At 36.6% G+C, this 19,448-nt stretch overlaps 1 protein-coding gene across 1 annotated transcript in view; it reads left to right on the forward strand.

Annotated features, from left to right (window-relative positions):
* Positions 1 to 3,180: 3,180 nt before the first annotated feature.
* The window catches only part of ppfibp1a (PPFIA binding protein 1a), a 38,126-nt gene continuing 21,858 nt past the window's right edge, over positions 3,181 to 19,448 (forward strand). Inside the window, exons 1-3 of the mRNA XM_022671200.2 lie at positions 3,181 to 3,362; positions 16,341 to 16,413; positions 17,908 to 18,116. Coding sequence (XP_022526921.1) covers positions 16,350 to 16,413; positions 17,908 to 18,116 — 273 coding nt within the window. The 5' untranslated portion in view covers positions 3,181 to 3,362; positions 16,341 to 16,349. The remainder of the gene's footprint in view (positions 3,363 to 16,340; positions 16,414 to 17,907; positions 18,117 to 19,448) is intronic.

Consider the following 19,448-nt stretch of genomic DNA (forward strand, 5'->3'; position numbering starts at 1 on the left):
GACAGTTTAGTGAACTGGGTGGTAATGATAATGTGACCAGCAGCTTCTTGTTAGATGATTACATGCAAACAGACAAGACAATTCATAGCTAGAAATCAGAGACTACTTCAGTTTCTGCGTCAGTTTCTATGATTTTGCTATTTATACGTATATGTTTGAGTAAAATGAACGTGTTTTATTCTATAAGCTACAGACATTTCATGTCATTTAGAGCATTTGTTTGCAGAAAATGAGAAATGGCTGAAATAACAAAAAATATGCAGAACTTTCAGACCTCAACTAATGCAAAGAAAACAAGTTAATATTCATACAAGTTTTAAGAGTTCAGAAATCAATATTTGGTGGAATAACCCTGTTTTTTTTTCTCAAGCCTCTTGGCATGTTTTCCTCCACCAGTCTTACACACTGCTTTTGGATAACTTTATGGCTTTTCTTGGCATTTCAGTTTGGTTTGATGGCTTGTGATCATCGATCTTCCTCTTGATTATATTCCAGAGGTTTTCAATTTGGTAAAATCAAAAAAACTCATAATTTTTAAGTGGTCTCCAGATCTATGGGGTACAATACTACTTCCTGTCCCATTTGGGATGTCAGTTTATAGATAACAAGTAAAAGAATATTTTCTATACTAGCTTTGCAGCTAATGTTGAATGTTGTTGGGAAACTTTTTAAATTGTATTTTTGGTGCATTGTCATGTTTCATGTATATCCAGTACAAAACAAGCTACACACATTTTAAACATCAAACATTAAATATAAAGCTTCAATTATTATATCATTAGTTTATCAAGTATTTTTAAATACTCAATACTGTTTAAAACAGAAAACCATTGAGAATATAATTGTTCCAGCTGTCTAGAATGTCACCTACGCTACTTTGTGTTCACTGGAGTGCTGTACTCTGTACTTTAAAGTCTGAATCTGCTCTTCAGTTCACTTGGGAACACTAAAGATCTTTTTTTTCCACAACGACGACAGCTCTAATGCTGCTGATGCCACGTGAAGCTTGATTTAAACATCTCGCTTCAAAGCTGGTCAACTTGACCCAGACAGATCACAACCTGTGACTGCTGTACTTTAAACAGGGTGGTTTATTTGTCCTTGACAAGGAGAACTGGCCAAAAAAGGCATTGTATGAGTCAGGTTTCCATGGTCACAAAAGAACTTCCAGTTCCTAAAGTCTGAGCTAATAAATCACAGACAGAATCAAATTCTGGTCGACTAATCCTTATGATGTAATTATGTTGAAATTATATTAGTAGACATCTGACAACACAAAGACACATCAAAAATTAATCAGAATTTTTATATAAATTACATCACCAATAAGTTAACCTGTCAATCAGTTCAACAGCCCTGAACATCCTAGACAATAGGGTCTAATGTGCTACATTGTCAGAACTGACAGTATTTAATTTCAGCTCAATTCCATTTATGAACACTACCAACATATATGAACACTAGCAACATATATGAACACTACCAACATATATGAACACATATATGAACACTACAAACGTCTAAATTATGTAATGAGTTTCTAAATTGTATTTTCTTAAACAAACTGTGAAAAATGATGTGAAAACCCATATCGCCATGGTAGCCATGCTCACTTTTAAAGATGATTAAATAAAAACGTTTATGATGTTCACTTTAAAACCTGATAATGATGGCAGGAATGGAAATTTCCCTTAGAACAACCTGTTCACCCCAAAAGTACCTGATTGAAGTACGAATAATTACTGTATGTGTGTGCTCCATCTAGTGACCACTTATGGCAGCACAATAACACAATTATAAAACTGAAAAAACAAAAGTGAAGCAAAAGCAGCACAATATTTGTTTTCTGAGACATTCGGTTTAGGCAAGACTTGATTTAAGTATGCTGTATTTTATAAATAATATTACTGCACAGTTTCTGTAGTGTTTCTTATGCTTTCAACTCATATACAATCTAGTCTAACCATTTTTAAAAAAGGTATCTTACGTGTGAATATATTTGAAATCTATACATTAAAAAAAAAAATAGAATTTTGACCAAAACATAGCCAGTTCCAGCAAAAATACAATAATTCTGATACGTTTTATATTTCAAATGATTACATTTGAAAAGAGCTCAAAGAGCTCATGAAATGTCTGATATATTTATTGTGTTGTAGGACCTGAAAGAGGAACTGACAAAAATGGAGAAGAAAATAAACACACCAAAACAGGCTCGAGTTCAAAGCGTAAAAAAAACTTGACTGAGAAAAACTGTAACTGTAACTTAGTGACACCACCACTAGAGGGAGCTGTTGATCTGCATTTTCTTTCTGCCTGTAAAAACTCCACAGACCGCATAATATAACAATAATATAACTTTAGCCTGTGTTAAACCGTATGACCGTATGATTTAAATACTTTATTAATATATAAATATATGCATTACATACAGAGAGATCTATTTTAAGCGTTTATTTATTTTATTATTAATGACTAAGGCTTACAGCTACAAAACAAAAAATCAGTTTCTCTGAAAATTAGAATATTATATAAGATCAATTGATACTTTTGGCAGTGTGGGCAGTGTGCCAAGTTCTGCTGGAAAATGAAATCTGCATTTCCATAGTTGTCAGTAGAGAGAAGCATGATGTGCTGTAAGATTTAAAGTTTGCATTTTGTCTGGAGAACGAGAGGAGAGACACTAAGTCCAAGCTGCTTGAGGTCTAGTGTGAAGTTTCTACAATCAGTGATGTTTTAGAGACCAATTGGTCGTAATAATATCATAATTTTCTCATTACACGGATCTTTGGGTGTTCATTGGCTGTAAGCCATAATTATAACAAAAAACACTTAAAATCAGTCTGTGTAATACATCTATATAATATATGAATTTCACATTTGTAACAGAGTTACTGAAATAAAGTAACTTTTCAGTATTCCTTTTCTGAGATGCGCTAGTATATAGAATCAAATATTTTTTATTATTATTTATATGTATTATAAAAATAATATTTTTTTATTATGTTTCTCTGAATTTCGTTGTAGTTATACAATAAGAATAAATGTATTTGTATTCGTTTATTTTTTATTTTCCAATCGTTGTGTGTGGTGGGACAGTGCGCATGCTCAGTGTTCAATTAAGAACTCGGGACGTTCTCCATGCGCTGCCCTGAGCTGCGCATGCGCAGAAGAGCACGCAGCTACTTCCAATAGACTGGATCTGAGTGGGTGCTCTTCAGTCTGGTCAGAAGTGAATGAGTATGAAGGACGCGGGGGAAATGGAGTGGCTTTGAAGAGACACGCCGATTAAAGCGAAGGGATTTGTACTACCTGACGCGGATTTACTACATTTGCAGCTCTTCCCGGTGAGAAAGGAAAGGGTAAGTCATTTCTTTTGATTGAGAAAGCTGGGAAGTTGTGCTAAGTTGGGAACTTTCTGTATTTTAGACACTGCAAGTCATTTATTTGGCTGGATAAAGGCACAGATTAAGATTAACTATTCAGTTGTTTTATTTATTTGAACGCCCACTTTACTTCTTGCCCACTGCATCTAATCACAGACTACCTTAATTGCTCCCTCAGGTGTAAATCGTTATCATTAAGCTCGAGAAGAAGATGCGCACAAAGTGATCAATCAGATGGTCTAGCTAACCAGTACACGCCAGGGCTGCAACAATTAGTTGCTTATTCGACAAACTACAGATTTCATTGTAGACAGTACTACACAAAATGCTGGGGACAGGAACACAATAGCAAATGAGTAAAAGGCTCACTAACACAGTTTACACTCGCCAAACTCAACAGATTACATAATTACTAACTAAATATCAGGACTCTTCAAACTCTTCAAAAAGCATCGGGATATTTAAATAAAATGATTGCTGACTAATTGACTTATCAAAAAAAGTATCAGATTAGTCGACTACCAAAAGAATCATTAGTTGCAGCCCTTGGACAAACTAAGAAAAAATAAGTAAAATAGTTCGCTTATATCGAGTTACAAAACTTATATTGAGGTACAATAGAGTATCTTTCAGTGAAAGTCTTTTTTGTACCTTTTGTATGTTTTTTTTTACCAGTAAAGATTATAAACTTTTATAAACATTATCATCAACTAAATGTGTCAAGAACTTGATGATGCAAAAGTTTCTGGCTTTCAAATGAAAATGTCTGAATAAAATATAAATTGTTTATTTATAAAGTGATACAGAATACTGAAAGTTTTAAATGCTCAGAAGACATTTAAATGTGGAAAGTGGTGATATTTAATGAGTAAATATGCAAATGAGAAAGTGTGCTAAGTGTTAACTGAGTGAGGGAGGAGTATATACTTCTCCTCTTTGCATTTTTATCCATGTGAATTTTTATTCATGTGAATTTGTGTGGTGCAAAGCATTATTAGTCAACACTATATACAAATTTGTTGCCCAAGTCTGTAACCGGGTTGAAGACTCAGGTCAGGTACTTAATTTAAAATTTCTTTATAAATGAGAGTTTTTATGGCTGAGCCTCTCTAAAACTAGTTTTGAAAAGAATAACATTTTACATTTAAATTTAAACACAATAAATAAATAGAATCAGTATTTATTATTTTCAGAAGGTTTTGAAGGTTAAAGGGCACTCGATTCCATGAATGACCCTTATCCTTTTACTCAATCTTAGCAGGAAACCAATAGTATGACTTTGACCCTGAGATTTATCTGATGATATATTTACAGATATTGTATCTAAAAATCACTTTGATGAATGAGTCTCTGTAGGTGTCTGACAAAGATTTTGAGAATTACATTGGGGCAAACACCAGAACATTCAGGGAATTAAGTTTACCCTTGAGGTTACCCTTGCCGTTATACTCTGCATATCTGGATAAGCTGAGTGTAAAGTAGGGAGAAGAAGGCATGGCTGGAGCTGTTGCATAGGTGGACAGACTGGCTGTCTTCAAATCAAACAGCACACAGTGAAACGTGTTTCTGACATATATGCTGAGACTTGGCTTGGAGCTGTAAGAGGAATGTGTTCCATATGTTTCTAGGTAAAGGCTGGTTTGGTCTGGTGTCAACTCTCCTTTTTTTTTTTAATAGAAAAAGTGTCGTCTTCACCAAAAGTTTATAAAAAAAAAAAAGTCAGTTTATTTGTTTATCTGCTCCAGAGAACCCTATACTATTGGCACTACTTTTCTACAAGGACTAATCAAGCTGCGGGTGTGCATATGCACATCTGAGTCAACAATGGAGTTGAGTGCATTCATTAGAAATGGTGTCCACAAATATTTGTGCGGTAAAAATAGATTTTGAAAAGCAAACGTTTCAGCACAGGATTGAACTGTCAAGACATTCCCCTGAATCAATGAAATTAAAAATATGATAAATGTTGTCTAAACAGTAGTCTACAGATATCATATTGTTTATTTTTTGTTTAAAAATCAGTTTCATAATTATTGCAGGAGACCCCAAATACTTTATCAAAACTTTACGCACTATAAGACGAACCTTACTGTATCAGTAAACATCTATTTTCTGGTCTATTTTCATACATAAGGTGTAATGGATAATAAGGCCCGGCTAGCAGCAGTGCTAGTAAATGTCGCCCGACAGCGCTACACTGAGAAACCCTAAGTGTTCTGGTAACCCAGGCCGCTATCAGCTAGCGCTTTGTCCCACGCAGCTTGTTTTAACCCAGTAAAAACGCAGGCTACAGTCCGATATGCTCTCCTCTGAATGACGAAAGAGCTAGCACTGCAGTTAGTGGCTAATGCTAATACTGCTCCAGCCTCAGTGCTGGAGAAAACACACTGAAACTTCAGCAGAGTGACTTTACTGCTCTTTACAACCGGACTGATAAAATTTATGCAGAAGTTGCACTGTCGATTTTTGGGAAAATTAAACGATTTTTAGTGGGACTAATAGTCCGAAAAAAGAAAAAAAAAACAGCACTTATCCTACAGGTCAGTGCAGCCTTCTTTAGCATTCTTTCCACTGAATTTAACAAAATCAAGATTTTTTCCCCATTAATACATTTTTGGAACTTCTCTTCTTGGCCATTCTGCATAAAGCATTAACACAATGTATTTAGAAAACAATAGAGCTGCATATTTTGTTGACAGCAGCAATATGCTTGGTTTAGTTCTCCATCTGTCTTTTCACGTTCTTGGGCGATTTAGTTTTCAGGGAACATTTTACTGCTTGTATTGACTTGCGCTCATGTCATTCTTCGCATGGAAAAAATTGTCTGCTCATTCCTCATTCCTGATCCAAGTAGAACAAAGTACAAATGTCACAGAACTTCACAGTGACTCCCCAGACAGTCTGGTCAATGAAGCTTACTCCAGTTGCCAGATACAGAATATGGCTTATTAGCTTGGCTACAGTACAGTGGACCAGCATATTAGCATAATGAGGAAGGATTACATGCTTCACACAAACCCACAAACTCTTACAGACACAGTGTTTTCAGCACCACCATCTGTGGCCTAGATTAAAAGAAAGACTCTTCAATCTAGCCGAGCTGTCAGACGGCAGAAAGTTCACTTATGACCAGAGGGAGGCTGTTTCTAGTCAGGTTTCACTGACTGCGTAATAGATCTACACTGAGAAGTGGAAGTTCAGCGCACTGACTGAATTCTTAACTGATGATAAAATTCTTTTTATCAGTAAGCAGCTTCTCCCAGAGTGCTGTTACTGCTTTGAAAATGATCCAGAATAAACCAAGCTGTCCTCCATATCTTCACTCTGTCAGTTTGGGAGTGTGTAACGGATGCACTCTGTGATTTAGTCGCTGTATAGTCTGGCCCTGGTGGCGTAGGGTCACTATCACCAAGGATCTGCCAACTTTTGCACATGCTTGAGTGAATGAATCATATATGTCAGGCTTTCCAATTGTTTGATGTGTCTGTTGTATTGGCCTGTGTAGCGCTGATATCACAGAAGGTTTCCACATGTGATCGAATGAATCCTGTAACTGGTCATTTTGGTTATTTTGGGGAACCTTTGAGGGTCCTGATCAATCACAGATGTTCCAGTTGAGCTTAGACATGCCTGGGTCAACTTCAAAAGTTGATTTAATCAATAAAAAATACGTAATATTAATAACAAGCAGCAGTTTATAGGGGTTTGGTCAAAAAAATAAAAAAGATACAGATCAAGATATAGGGATTATGATCTAATATAGCGCAATGTGTTGCAAAGCAATGTATTACAATTGTTTAAATTCAAATTTAGACACTTTTATAACCCTTTTTATGCAAGTAGAACAGTGGAATCTAACAACTACACTGCTGTCTAGTGGCCGGGGTTTGAAAACAACACACATTTTGGCCACTGGAAAAAAAAAAGTAAATCTGAAAAAGGTAAAATTAGTGAAAAAAATTAAAGAGCAGTATAGACTGATAGAAATGTATTTATTTTTTATAAATATAACGCAAAATTACCTTTTTATATGCGTGCACAGACTGAGGAATCTGAGATTGCATGTAAAAGTTTACATGGACAATATTGAGAAAATCCATTATCCCTAACAGATTTCTTAATCTGATTTGTAAACTATCCAATGAATCTGACACAATCTAAGTAACTGAAAAATGATTGTGTAATCAGATTATGAAGTGCACATAAACACCCTTTGGAGTGATTTGAGAAGAGAGCATCATCTACCCACCCAGAAAGAGAAAGAGCGAAGCCAGTTGTGCTCTCTCGGGGCTGTGTCAGCTGATGGCGACCTGCATAACCGGATTCGAACCAACGATCTAGTGATCATAGTGGCATTACCTTAGTCCTCTGGACCAGCTGGCAACACGCGCCTAAATAATTCTGAGCTGAATTAAAATGTTTACTACAGATTAGGCAGAGTATACAACAAGTAATATTCATAATTTTAATGTTTATAAAAGGACAGTATTTTGACTAAAACTGGACACAATGGGGGGAAAACATGGAAAGGTCCCCGCTGTAAGCTCTTGGCAACATTCTATACTGAAATTGGATTTTTTATTAAATTAAAATTGTGATAAATAAACGAAAAGAAAATCTGTTTGTTGCTCTAAATCATGAGATCTAAACCCTCATGTGTACCAAACAGTGGCTGTTTTATTTTTTATTTTATTAAACCATTACACCCTCCATTTGGTACTGTAGCCAAATAATTATACAGAAATTTAATGTATGCAGAGAATTCAGTGGGACTTCTTAAGTTGGAAAGTGCAGCACAATCCCTAAACATTTCAATAGGAACTTTAATGTTATTTGAAAAGCCATGGTTTAGCAGTTATCTGCTGGGTAAATGGGAGGTTATGTAATTACTCTTTACATGTGATTGCACTCAAAAGATCTTGGTAAAGCTTATTGGGTGTCTTGGATTTTTATAGAATTCTTGGCTTTTATAAGAGTGACTGTGTGGCACAACCATAATAGGAAACACAGAGATGTGGACAGTGACTTGAATTATGTCAGCGTGGCCGGGCTCATCCTGTTGGACTGCTGTTTCTGTTCGGGATCATTGGTTGTCTGAGTTTGTTGTTCCTGTTCTGCTCTTGTTCTGGGAAAGGATGTACATGGCTTGTTCTCTCTGCATGTGACTGAAGAACAAAAGCGAGGCTGTGTTCAGTGACTTGTGTAGGAAGAACTCAGTCTGAGGGCTGTTGTAAGGAAGATATTTCTCATGGACATTACTTCTTACTACTGTCAGCCATACCGCTACATGTCTGTTACATGTAAATACTAGGAATTCACTAAGACTAAGTTTTTAAACAATTCTGATTATTTTTCCACTTAGTTTCACTAAGTTAAAAAGCCATAGTCTATTTTGTCTCAATTTTTAAAGACAATTCAAAGTTTTGCTTTTTTATTTCTATTGTTAGATATAAAAAAAAAAATCAGTTTGTAGAGAGATAATCGGTACTAAATAAGAACAAATTTGTAAAATAGCTACAGCAGTCCAATTTCTAAACATTGGACAGAGTTGACACACAGAAGTAAGTGACGACGCGGCTGATATACCAGACAGTTCAATTAATGACACACTGGCTGAAGCTCTGGTGTCAAATGCTGCCATTGCTTAAATTTAACTTAAATTTTCCTTAATTCCCTGCCCCCCCCCCCCCTTTCTGAGATGTCCTCTGAGAAAATGACAGGCTGAATTACCTACTGTTTTTCGCTGAACTCTATTGTCCTCCTGTAATTTTAGTCCTGTCTCGATCCACATTTCTGAGTTTCATCACCTCACGTTTAATAAAATAGCTATTTGTTCTCTGCCACAGAAAGTAATTACACTTAGGGTGCACTTTTCCACCGAGATCCATGTAAACACAACAGCTAGTGGAAATGGAGGAGCTACTGAACGTGATGTCATGTGACCGAGAAAGGCAAAAAACTCACTTTTTTTTTTTTCTTTTTCAATTGTAGTCCGGATTCAGGAGTTTTATTACTGAGTAGAAGTGTGAAATATTTTTACCGACGTCCCCCGGAGAAACTAATCCCGTCCGGATAGAGTAGTAGATATGGAGGAGAGGAGTTGGTGATAACTGGAAATTGCTGTATTAAAAATAGTGCTGATTATTAGCTGAGCTGAAAACTCACAATGTTTCAGCTATTTCCGTACTGATGGTCACGTGTGGCACAGCTGCAGCTCTGTGTAATGTATAGATCAGGAACATACCCGCCTGGCCTGTGTGTGAGTATGAATATGTGGGAGAGGCAGGAGGTGCAGGCTGGGTAATAGCAGGGCAGTGGGTTGTTTTTCTTTAAACCCACTCTCCCTCCCCCTCTATCTCCACATCTGGCCAACGTCAAACTATGTAAATAAACTAGAATGACTTCTACCTTTGTGCTCTAGGCACCGAGCCAAAGGGGGCAGCCCATCCATCTCTATCTGAGTGTGAAATCCCTCGAGACTGCGATGTAATAAGCTGGTATTTTATTTCATTTTTCTATTGAGTTAAAAATGAATGGTGTTAGAAAGGAGAAGAAATGAAGGGGAGGGCTGTGTGCTATCTATGTTTAGATGAAGTGCAGGGGCCCACTGCTGGATACTATGTGATTGTAAGGTATGTGAGCAGAAGCACATCTGGAGGAGGTTTTCAGGAATCTCGGGGGGAGGGGGAGGGGGAGCTCTCACTATTAGCAGAGCAGGTCATATCGGTCGTGGAGTAACTGGTGCATGGTACTGACCTCAGTCAGGATGACCCTGTCAGTTAGGAAGTTAAGCTCACCATCTTTGCTACACATATATTTTTTATTCATCAGTGTATTTCTTATTTCAATGATTGGTGCAATTTTTAAATGTTTACAGAGACCTTATTAAGGAGAATACAAACCACTGACCTCTGTTTTAATGATATTTCTCTTAATGCAAATTGTGGTGCACGTTTATAGATCATGTCCTGCCCTTTAACAAAAAGAGCCAAGAGTGGAGGTGAGTCAGCTTGCTGCAGGCGAAACCCTCCTTACTATGGAGATCTGCGCAGGTGCAGCAGCCACAACAATCCAATAGATCATGTTTTCTGTGAATTTTGAATCAAATGTAACAAACTGCCTTTAAAGACTTTAATATTTATCAATGCAGTTGTCATATTGCTAATATTCTCTATTATACAGATGTAAAATTGTTCTCAGTGGAAATCAGTATAAATACTGTTAATTTAATTTTTAATCAGTTGTATTGGTCTTTTTGTCTTTATACTATGTTATTGTCAAAGTGCAAAAAACTAAGAAAATTAGTTTTTATAGCAAAAAAAATATTTAAATAGATTTTTCATTAAATTTATCTTCATAAAATATTGTATTTGTGAAATTCTTTTACCCACACACTTGTTACTTACTTACTTATTACTTGCTTAATTGCGTAGCTGAACATAATACACAACCAAATAGCAAATCATAGCTTGTTAACTAGTTTTGTGTCCCATGACTTTTGTCAAGTCCTATAGAAACTTGACTAAAAGAAACACTGCACTGACCTGTGGGAAATGCCTGTGGGGCCTCCTGCATTGAATGTAGGTGTGATTTTGAATGTGCCTGATACTGTAATACAGCACTGTATGCTTAAAAAGTGTGATTTTCCAGCTTGCCTTGGTTGAGGTAAAGAAGAACAGTTTTTTTGTAAGAGAGTCACTTTCTCATCATTCCGTTCAATTTTTGTGTCTGTCTCTGTCAAATGTGTTGTTTGATGCTGGTTCATTTTAAATTGCTCACATTAATCGAACCAATATGATTCGCTGTGTTACACTACATTTTCCGTCCCTGGAAAGGTGCTCGTAAGCATGTGATTAATGTGCATCACTTTCATTACTGGAAAGTATTGTTCAGGTCTTTGTTCAGAGCCAGTGATCACTCCACACGCTCGGGAAGGTTTTCTTTCATTCGAATAATTTTCCACCCCAGCTTTTCTTGGACAGACATGAGGCTTCTTGGACAGCCAAGAGGTTTCTAATGGCATTCCACTGTCCCCTTTCAGCATGTCTTGCAGCGTGAGCGCCTTAAATAACAAAGTAGGATTGAATCTCATGGAGTTTTTAGATTTAGATTTTAGGTTCAGAGCAGTTCAGCATCACTCCCTGTGTGTAAGATGCTTGGGTCTTTTTCATACGGCCTGACACTGTCAAAACAGACTGTAACTCTTGGGTTTCAAGAATGTGCTTGTTCTGGTTGGAAAATACTGCCAAGTTCAGGGTTTCCCTCAAGGATGTGCTGCTGCCGGCAGCTGACCAAATAAAGCCCGGCCCCTGGGAAAGTGAGAAATGAGGGAAAAGCCACAGTGTTTGGGTGGAATGGATCTCCACCCTAACCAGTATTGACAGGTAGTTTTCAACCTAGGTATCGAGTACATATTTTCGTCTGGAGTTAAGTCTTGGGACACCTGCATCTTCATTGATTCCTCCAAAATCAGTTGTATTAAAAAGTAATTCTGCTTTTGTTGGAGTATCAGTAACTATGTCTCTGTTGTCCAAGGAAGGCTTCCTATCATATTTTGGATATTTTGAAGCATTGCTGTGAGTATGTGACCGTATTCAGCAACACATCACCAGCCCACCTCTGCCTGTTATGCCACACTGTAGGGGTGCTTTCACACCTACATTATTTGTTTGATCTAGACCTTAATAGCAGGTGTGAACAGTGCCATGCACCTCAGTTTAATCTAATTGTAAGAAGGGGCTTCGATCCAAATCATTTGAGCCCTGGTTTGCTTCAAAGTACTTAATCAAATATAAAAAAATGTAACAAACATGAACCTTGGTTCACACTCTGGTCCAGATGGCTACATTCACACAGCAGGTAAAAATACTGGCCCAAATACTACAAGTGTTTTGTAATATGTGACACAGATGTGTAATTTTTATGTGGTGTCTCATTGGCAAAAACACACTGAATCTGACCATTCCCCTTCTAAATTATGCCACGATCAAATGTGGCATGGAAATCCGATACATATCTGTTTTACTGTAATGCGACTCTGTCCAGATTGCCAGATGAGAATTATTGCGACTAATCTCTTTGTTTTATTGTTGTATTTCTAATGAAATGACTGATTGTGGCACAGCTTCAAAGAACAAAATAAACATCTTTTAAATTAAATTTGAAGAAAGGACATAAACCAAAGGACTGTCCGTGTCTGAAAAAAGTGCTTTTTTTCAGTGAGCTTGTGATTCTGGCAGGAATGAAACCGAAACTTAACGTGAAGCATGCGTTTTATTTATACAGAACAAACCACTCAGACAAATGTCAGATATTAGTCACATTTTACAAAAATTGTGAGAACATTGTAAACATTGAAATTGGTCAGAATTTTTTCTTTTGACTACTACTTTCATCTGCTTTGTCAACAAAGCCTAGCTTGTCTAAACCTTTGTCCTTTTTTCTGTAGTATGTGCAAAAAGTCAATAAAAATTGTAAGGATGTTGTATTGTTAGAATTATGATTCTGCATTATGATTAAGTCATGTACATTTAGTATTGTTAGACTCCTGTTCATCTTAATTGTAAATGTGACAAGACAACCCTGTTCCTGTGTCTCTCCCCAGTGTCCACTACTTGCTCCTAGATTCTGTCTGTTGATCAGAGAATCCACATGAGTGGTTGTATTTTGGAGAGAAAATGAAGCATGTCGCAGTCGTTGCCCCCGGCGTTCACTGGGCAACAGGACACAAAGCTCTCTGTGTTAGATGTGGAGATTTTGCTCTGCTTTCCCACCCAGCTTACAAAGTTAAATGCTTTAATTCAGAGCTTCTACCTAAGCATTTCAGTGCATAATTGAGGCTACCAAGAATGCAGGAAATGACATTCAGCCGTGCTCTCTGCATGACGCGCACCATTGTAATCAGGGTTTTCACAGTAACAAGGCTGTAAAGCCCGGCATTGAATTTCCTAAATGGTGAAGAAAGAGGCGGTGGTGAGCTGTGTGGTGGGAGAGACCATGTTATTCCCTTCGCAAATTGAATTTGCTGAACACAAACACAAACACTGCAGGGCTCTCTTGTTTTTTCACTCATTGGGAGATGATTAGAGCTGGTTTATACTAATATATGATAATGGTGAAATCAGGGAGGACTGCTATAAATCATTGGAAAAAAATAAGTGTAATGTAATTTTATGTAAAATTACTTTACAGTAGATCACAATAGTTCAGTGTGTATGTGGTAAAGTAAATGGACAAATAAGTTGAGCTTTGGCAAATTAAGGTTGGTGCTTGGTAATACTGAACAGAAAACTTTGGTGACCTCCAAGAATCAATGTGGTGAAAGTATTAACAATTAAACATTAATGAACATGGGTACGCTTATGTGGATTAGAGGTTTGAAAACTTTGTTTTGGTTCATTTTTAATAAATTGTCACATTTGTTTTTTTATTGTTGATAATTAATTATAGCTTACAACCAATGAAAAACCCAAAAGTCAGTATCTCAGAAATGTGAAATATATTTATAGGTACTTTTGGCAGTGTGGGTAGTGTACCAAGTCCTGCTGGAAAATGAAATCCTCATCTCCATTAAAAAGTTGTTGGCACTGATTGTGAGAACTTCCCATTAGACCTCAAGCAGCTTTGACTTTGTATCTCTCTCCACTCTTCCTCCAGACTCTGCTCCCTTGATTTACAAATGAAAAGCAAAATTTACTTCTAGCAGTGCAACTTCTACCTCAGCCTCATCCCTCAGCTGACAACTTGTATAGAGATGTGGATTTCATTTTCCAGCAGGACTTGGCACAGTGCCCACACTGCCAAAAGTACCAATTGATCTTGTATGATATAAACATTTTCTGAGATACTGACTTTTTGTCTTTCATTACCTGTAAGCCATAATGGTCAACAATAAAAGAAATAAACATTTATCACTCTGTGTGTAATACATCTAATATAATGAGTTTTACATTACTAAAATAAAGTAACTTTTCAAAGATATTCTAATGTTTACGTGTAAAGTGCCAGTTGCGATAACGTAAGTCACTATTAAATGCCCACTTCTTTGCATTATCACTAACTTTGCCAGACTAAACATCATGTGCTGTAAATCAATGCAACAGTAACGTTGTTGGGTAAACTTTTTATTTATAAGATGTTTGCATTTGTATTGTGTGTGTGCTGTGTTTTTGAAGGCAGTGTCCCACAGTGCGGGATTAGAAAAATAATTACAGGATGTTTGGATATCTGATCCGTCAGTCTGGGCCGGGAAGCAGCGGGGCTTCCGTGGAGTAGTAAGCTTGTAGATTTAGGACGCTAGGAATGCCGCCACCTTTTTTTTTTTTTTTTTAATGGGTGGAGGGAATTCCAAACATTCCAGCAAGCGGACGGGACTGTCCTGGGAGAGGAGCCCTATTCTAGAAATCAGCTCTGTCTCATTTTGTAAAGTGTGATTTGAAATTCCAGAATGTTGTTTCAGAATTATGTGATTTTGCTAAAGTGGAAGTGCGCTTTTTATATGAAAAGATATTGGGGTGGGTTATTTATGTTTATAGCGCACATTAAATTCATGAAGCCAAATACCTACATATGGACAAATGTGTGTTTTATATTTAGGTGCACAAGTTGCAATCAATTTAAAGTCTCTTTAAATGGATCAGGCCCATTTTTGAGTTGGCCAAGTGTGTCAATGACTAGAACAATCTTCCTCTGATTACGAGGTACTAAGGGTCAAAACACAACTCTGGTTGACAGAGCAGTTCTGTGGTACTTTTGTTTTTCCCATTTAGTTTTCAACCCAGCATTTTTTATTTTCTGCCAGATACCAGTATCATATATTATAACTGTATAAAGGGTATAAATGGACTGTAAGCAAGAGACATTAAATTTCCATTTATTTCACCATGCTATTTTAGTCAAGCCTTATAGCTAACTAGCTTACTAGCTAGTTTAGCTAGCTACAACAGCAGTGCTTTTTTTAATAATAAAATTATATAGCTCAGTATTGCTATTCTATTCATACATTTAGCTAGTAGCTAGGTTACCTCAGCAATGATATTTTCATCAAAACTTGACCTCAGCAGCACCCTTTTAATCATAAATTTACATAAGCAGTGCTACTTAAGTCACAAGTAGCTAGATAGCTTGGAATTAACACAGAAAAAAGGCAGTATCTCAAGTATTTTGTTTTGTTTTAACCCTAAAACTAACTAGGTTTAGCTAGCTAACGTTACTAGCTAGCAGTGTAGCTAAGTACAGCTCTTTTGTATCTTTCTGCTGGTAAACTGAACATTTGTAAGCAGTAGAAAAAAAGTAGCAAGTGTGGTAAGTGATTCTAAACTATTTAATTTAAAATGTTAAATTAACTTAAACCTATCATTTGCTGGCTCTGCATACACAGCACCTTGGATACACACAATGCTGCAGGGGATTTTTGGGGGCCGTGAGTAGATACTGCTACTTTAAACAATCCTAGCGTTAGCATAAACACTGCCCTAGGATTTTAAAATAGTTTGGGATTGTTTGGTAAAGATAATTTAGTGGTGTATATAGTGTTTTATTTTTATATTTTTTTCTTATTTTCTGTGTTATAATTTATTTGTAAAATTTTCAAAGCAAGTTAGGAAAATAAGTCGCAATGTTGTTTAGTTTTGCAATTGAGTGAGGAGAGTAAAGAAACAGAATTTGTCTCCTTCAAATACATGGCCCTTGAGGAAGGTGCTTAACTCTTAATGGGTCTCTAGTAGATAATTTAGCTGTGCATTACTCCAGGTTTGCAAGGTATACTGCCATAGATGGATTAAATGCTGAGGCTAAGTCACATTGTGCTGTGCAGTTACTGTAGTTTGTGAATGCACAGATCTTAATCTTTAGTTAACAATATCTTTATGGCTAGATTTTTGCATTTCAGTCTAATGTATGATGTCTGACAGTCCTCCACCTTTTGCTCAGTACTGATGCCTTTGCCATTTGCAGGTTTGAAAGATGATGTCTGACGCCAGTGAGATGTTGGCAGCAGCCTTGGAGCAGATGGATGGGATCATCGCAGGTAGGTTGGAGCACTGCTGCTAGAGTAATTGAAGGGATCCATACATGCATTACAACAGTGATCAAACTAACTTTAATTAAATTCTGACTGATTTGATTTTAGCACATAAACAACAGCGTCACGTCTCTTACAAATCAATATTCGAGTAATTTTAGGATATAGCATGCATGTTAGTTAGTTAGTTAGTTAACATCCAGATTTTGCATTTCTAACTGTGGGAAATTACACAGTAAAAGTCCTCCCGCTCGTGCTCTAACGCTCACAGAGTGAGGTGAGGGAGGAATATGCCTTTCAGATCACTTATCACCTCAGAGGCATGTGGGACGACACAGTGGTTTCATACGAAAGCCTCCTGCTCAGGCTTTATGGCCCAATCTGAGACATGATGTAGGTTTTTCCACTGGCTCAGCTCTAAGGGAATATAATACTTACTCACTCTGCCTCCACCGTACTGTCCATCTCTGGGAAGATCACTGAGAAGGCAAGAAGAATCAGAGTATTTTCTGTAGGAATTAGAGCTTTGCAAAGCTTGTGCTTTTCCACTGACTCCTGTAATTGCAGAGCTGCATGTGCCAGTGTTTTAAATCATCCGGCCTTAATGACCAGAGTGGCCAGAGAAGTTCTTCTCCTGCCTTCTGGAGAGCTGACTTGATGTTTCTCAGCATTTCCTTAATGATTTTTGTTTTTTTATCTTTGGTGTTGATTATGATAGTAATGATAAGAAGAATAGCAGCTGTAGGAATATTAGTAGTATCTCTAGGAGGAGTATGTGGTGGTGATGTAACAGGGTTTGTACGTGAAAAACACTGATGGTTTAAAAAATCATATGGTCATTAAAATTTGCCTTGAAGGCATGGAAAAGTCATGAAAAAAATATTGGAAATTTAGTGTTTAAAATGTGTGTGAACCCTGTGTTAGTAATAGCAGTACATTTAAGCACAGAATGTGTAGGGCTTGTATGTGTAGTACTTAGAGAAGAAGTATGTGGTGGAGTATGATAAGTCATAGTAGTACTTGTGGAAGAAATATAGTACTACTGGTAGTTATTGTGCACGCAGTATGTATAGTAGTATATATACTCTATATATCCAGAATTAAGTAAAAAGATACTGGGCAGATATAATCTCTAGTATAAAGTCTCTAGTAGACATATAATGGGAAATGAGAACAGTGTGAATTTTTCTTTTGCTAAAAACAGCAAAAAAAATAGTACCCTGATGTGATCATTATGGGTGAGTGATATGGCATGATATTTCAGGGTATAATATCATTCACAATATTAAAAATGTTGGCATTATTATGGTGTATGATATGTGATGGCTCACCCCTATTTCTACTAGAAGGTTTTTTTTTAATATATTTTTTATTTATATGGTTGTTATAGTAGTACTTGTTGTCTTTTGAAATATAGTTACACAACTAAAACTTATACCTTGCAAATAAATAATTTAAAAATAAGTCTCCATTAATTATGTTTTTTTTTTTACCTTTTAGGCTCCAAGGCCATGGATTACTCCAACGGCCTCCTGTTTGACTGCCAGTCACCCACCTCACCCTTCCTGGGCAGCCTGCGTGCACTTCACCTGCTGGAGGACCTGCGGGGAGCGCTGGACATGATGGATAATGAGGAGCGAGAGAGTTTACGCAGCCAGATTCCACACACCACAGCAGAGGGCCTGGTGGAGTGGCTGCAGGGCAGACTGGTGAGTGTATAAAAAAAAGAGCTTTATAAAGTTCCAAACTTAAATATAACCAGAGAAGAAGCGAAGTACAACAGCCTAGTTTGATTTTGAACTTGAAATAATTATGTGAATAGCTTTCCTAATGCTGTTGCTTTAGAGAGACTAACTTGAAGCCTTTTTCTATTCCTCCTCTTTCTTTTCCTCCCATAGTTTTACTTTCATTACTGATTTTTCACTTCTTATCTCCCGTTCCTCCTACAACACCAGGAAAATATTTTTTAATATCTGTCCTTGACTGCATACATAGAAATATACATATAGATACAATAGATAATACATAGAAAGCTCTAATTCAGTGTATTGCTCAGTTTTTCACTAAAACTTTGAACCATGCTTCTGTCTAACCTCTGTGAACTGATTTCAGATGCATTTAAGGTTAATTTGCCTGTGTAAAAAAACAATTTAAGGTCATTGAAAAATGGCATTGTCTCAGTCTCATGATTCATGATGTTCAGCATTATGCTATTATTAAGAGACGTGCTTTTCGGCCTTCTGTTTTCACTTTTCAGGCCTAATTTAATTTACCTCAAACACTTTAATGCAGCATGACCTGCATGCGACCTGCCAACTGTATTGCTGCAGCCAAAGCAGTGCTGATGTGCCGGAAAACCGCTTACCTGATTTCTTTGGATTGTTTGTCATTTGTTATTTTAATGCTATTTTCTGGGCAATTTCAAATTTTTAACCTTTTTTTTCCCTCAAAAGTCTTGAATGAATAGGGTTAACCTGCGGTGAAGAATATTGGTTGTCAAATTCTGTGAAACTGACACCAGTAATTCCTGTTATTTGTTGATTTAGAAGTATATAGATATATCTTGAGAATTGTCATGCAATATATTAAGTATCACAGAATCACAATGCTGTGATATTATGATTGTGGGCAATGTATCGTTATAATAATGTATCGTGAAATGTTCTGTGATTCCCATCCCTACTCCCTAAGTAGTGTCCAATACAAGTCACAAAATGGATTCTAAATCTAAAGAGACCCCTTCAGTTTCTGATTCATTTTCTCTGATTTTGTTATTTAAAGGCATATGTTTGAATAAAATGAACATTGTTGTTTTATTCTATAAACTACGGACAATAATTCTCCTAAATTCCAAATAAAAATATTGTCATTTAGAGCATTTATTTGCAGAAAATGAGAAACGGCTGAAATGACAAAAAAGATGCAGAGCTTTCAGACCTCAAATAATGAAAAAAAAATAAGCTCCTATGCATAAAGTTTTAGAGTTCAGAAATCAATATTTGGTGGAAAAACCCTGTTTTTTAATCACAGTTTTCATGCAT

The sequence above is a fragment of the Astyanax mexicanus genome, chromosome 2 (genome assembly GCF_023375975.1).
Source record: "Astyanax mexicanus isolate ESR-SI-001 chromosome 2, AstMex3_surface, whole genome shotgun sequence".
NCBI classification, from domain to species: Eukaryota; Metazoa; Chordata; class Actinopteri; order Characiformes; family Acestrorhamphidae; genus Astyanax; species Astyanax mexicanus.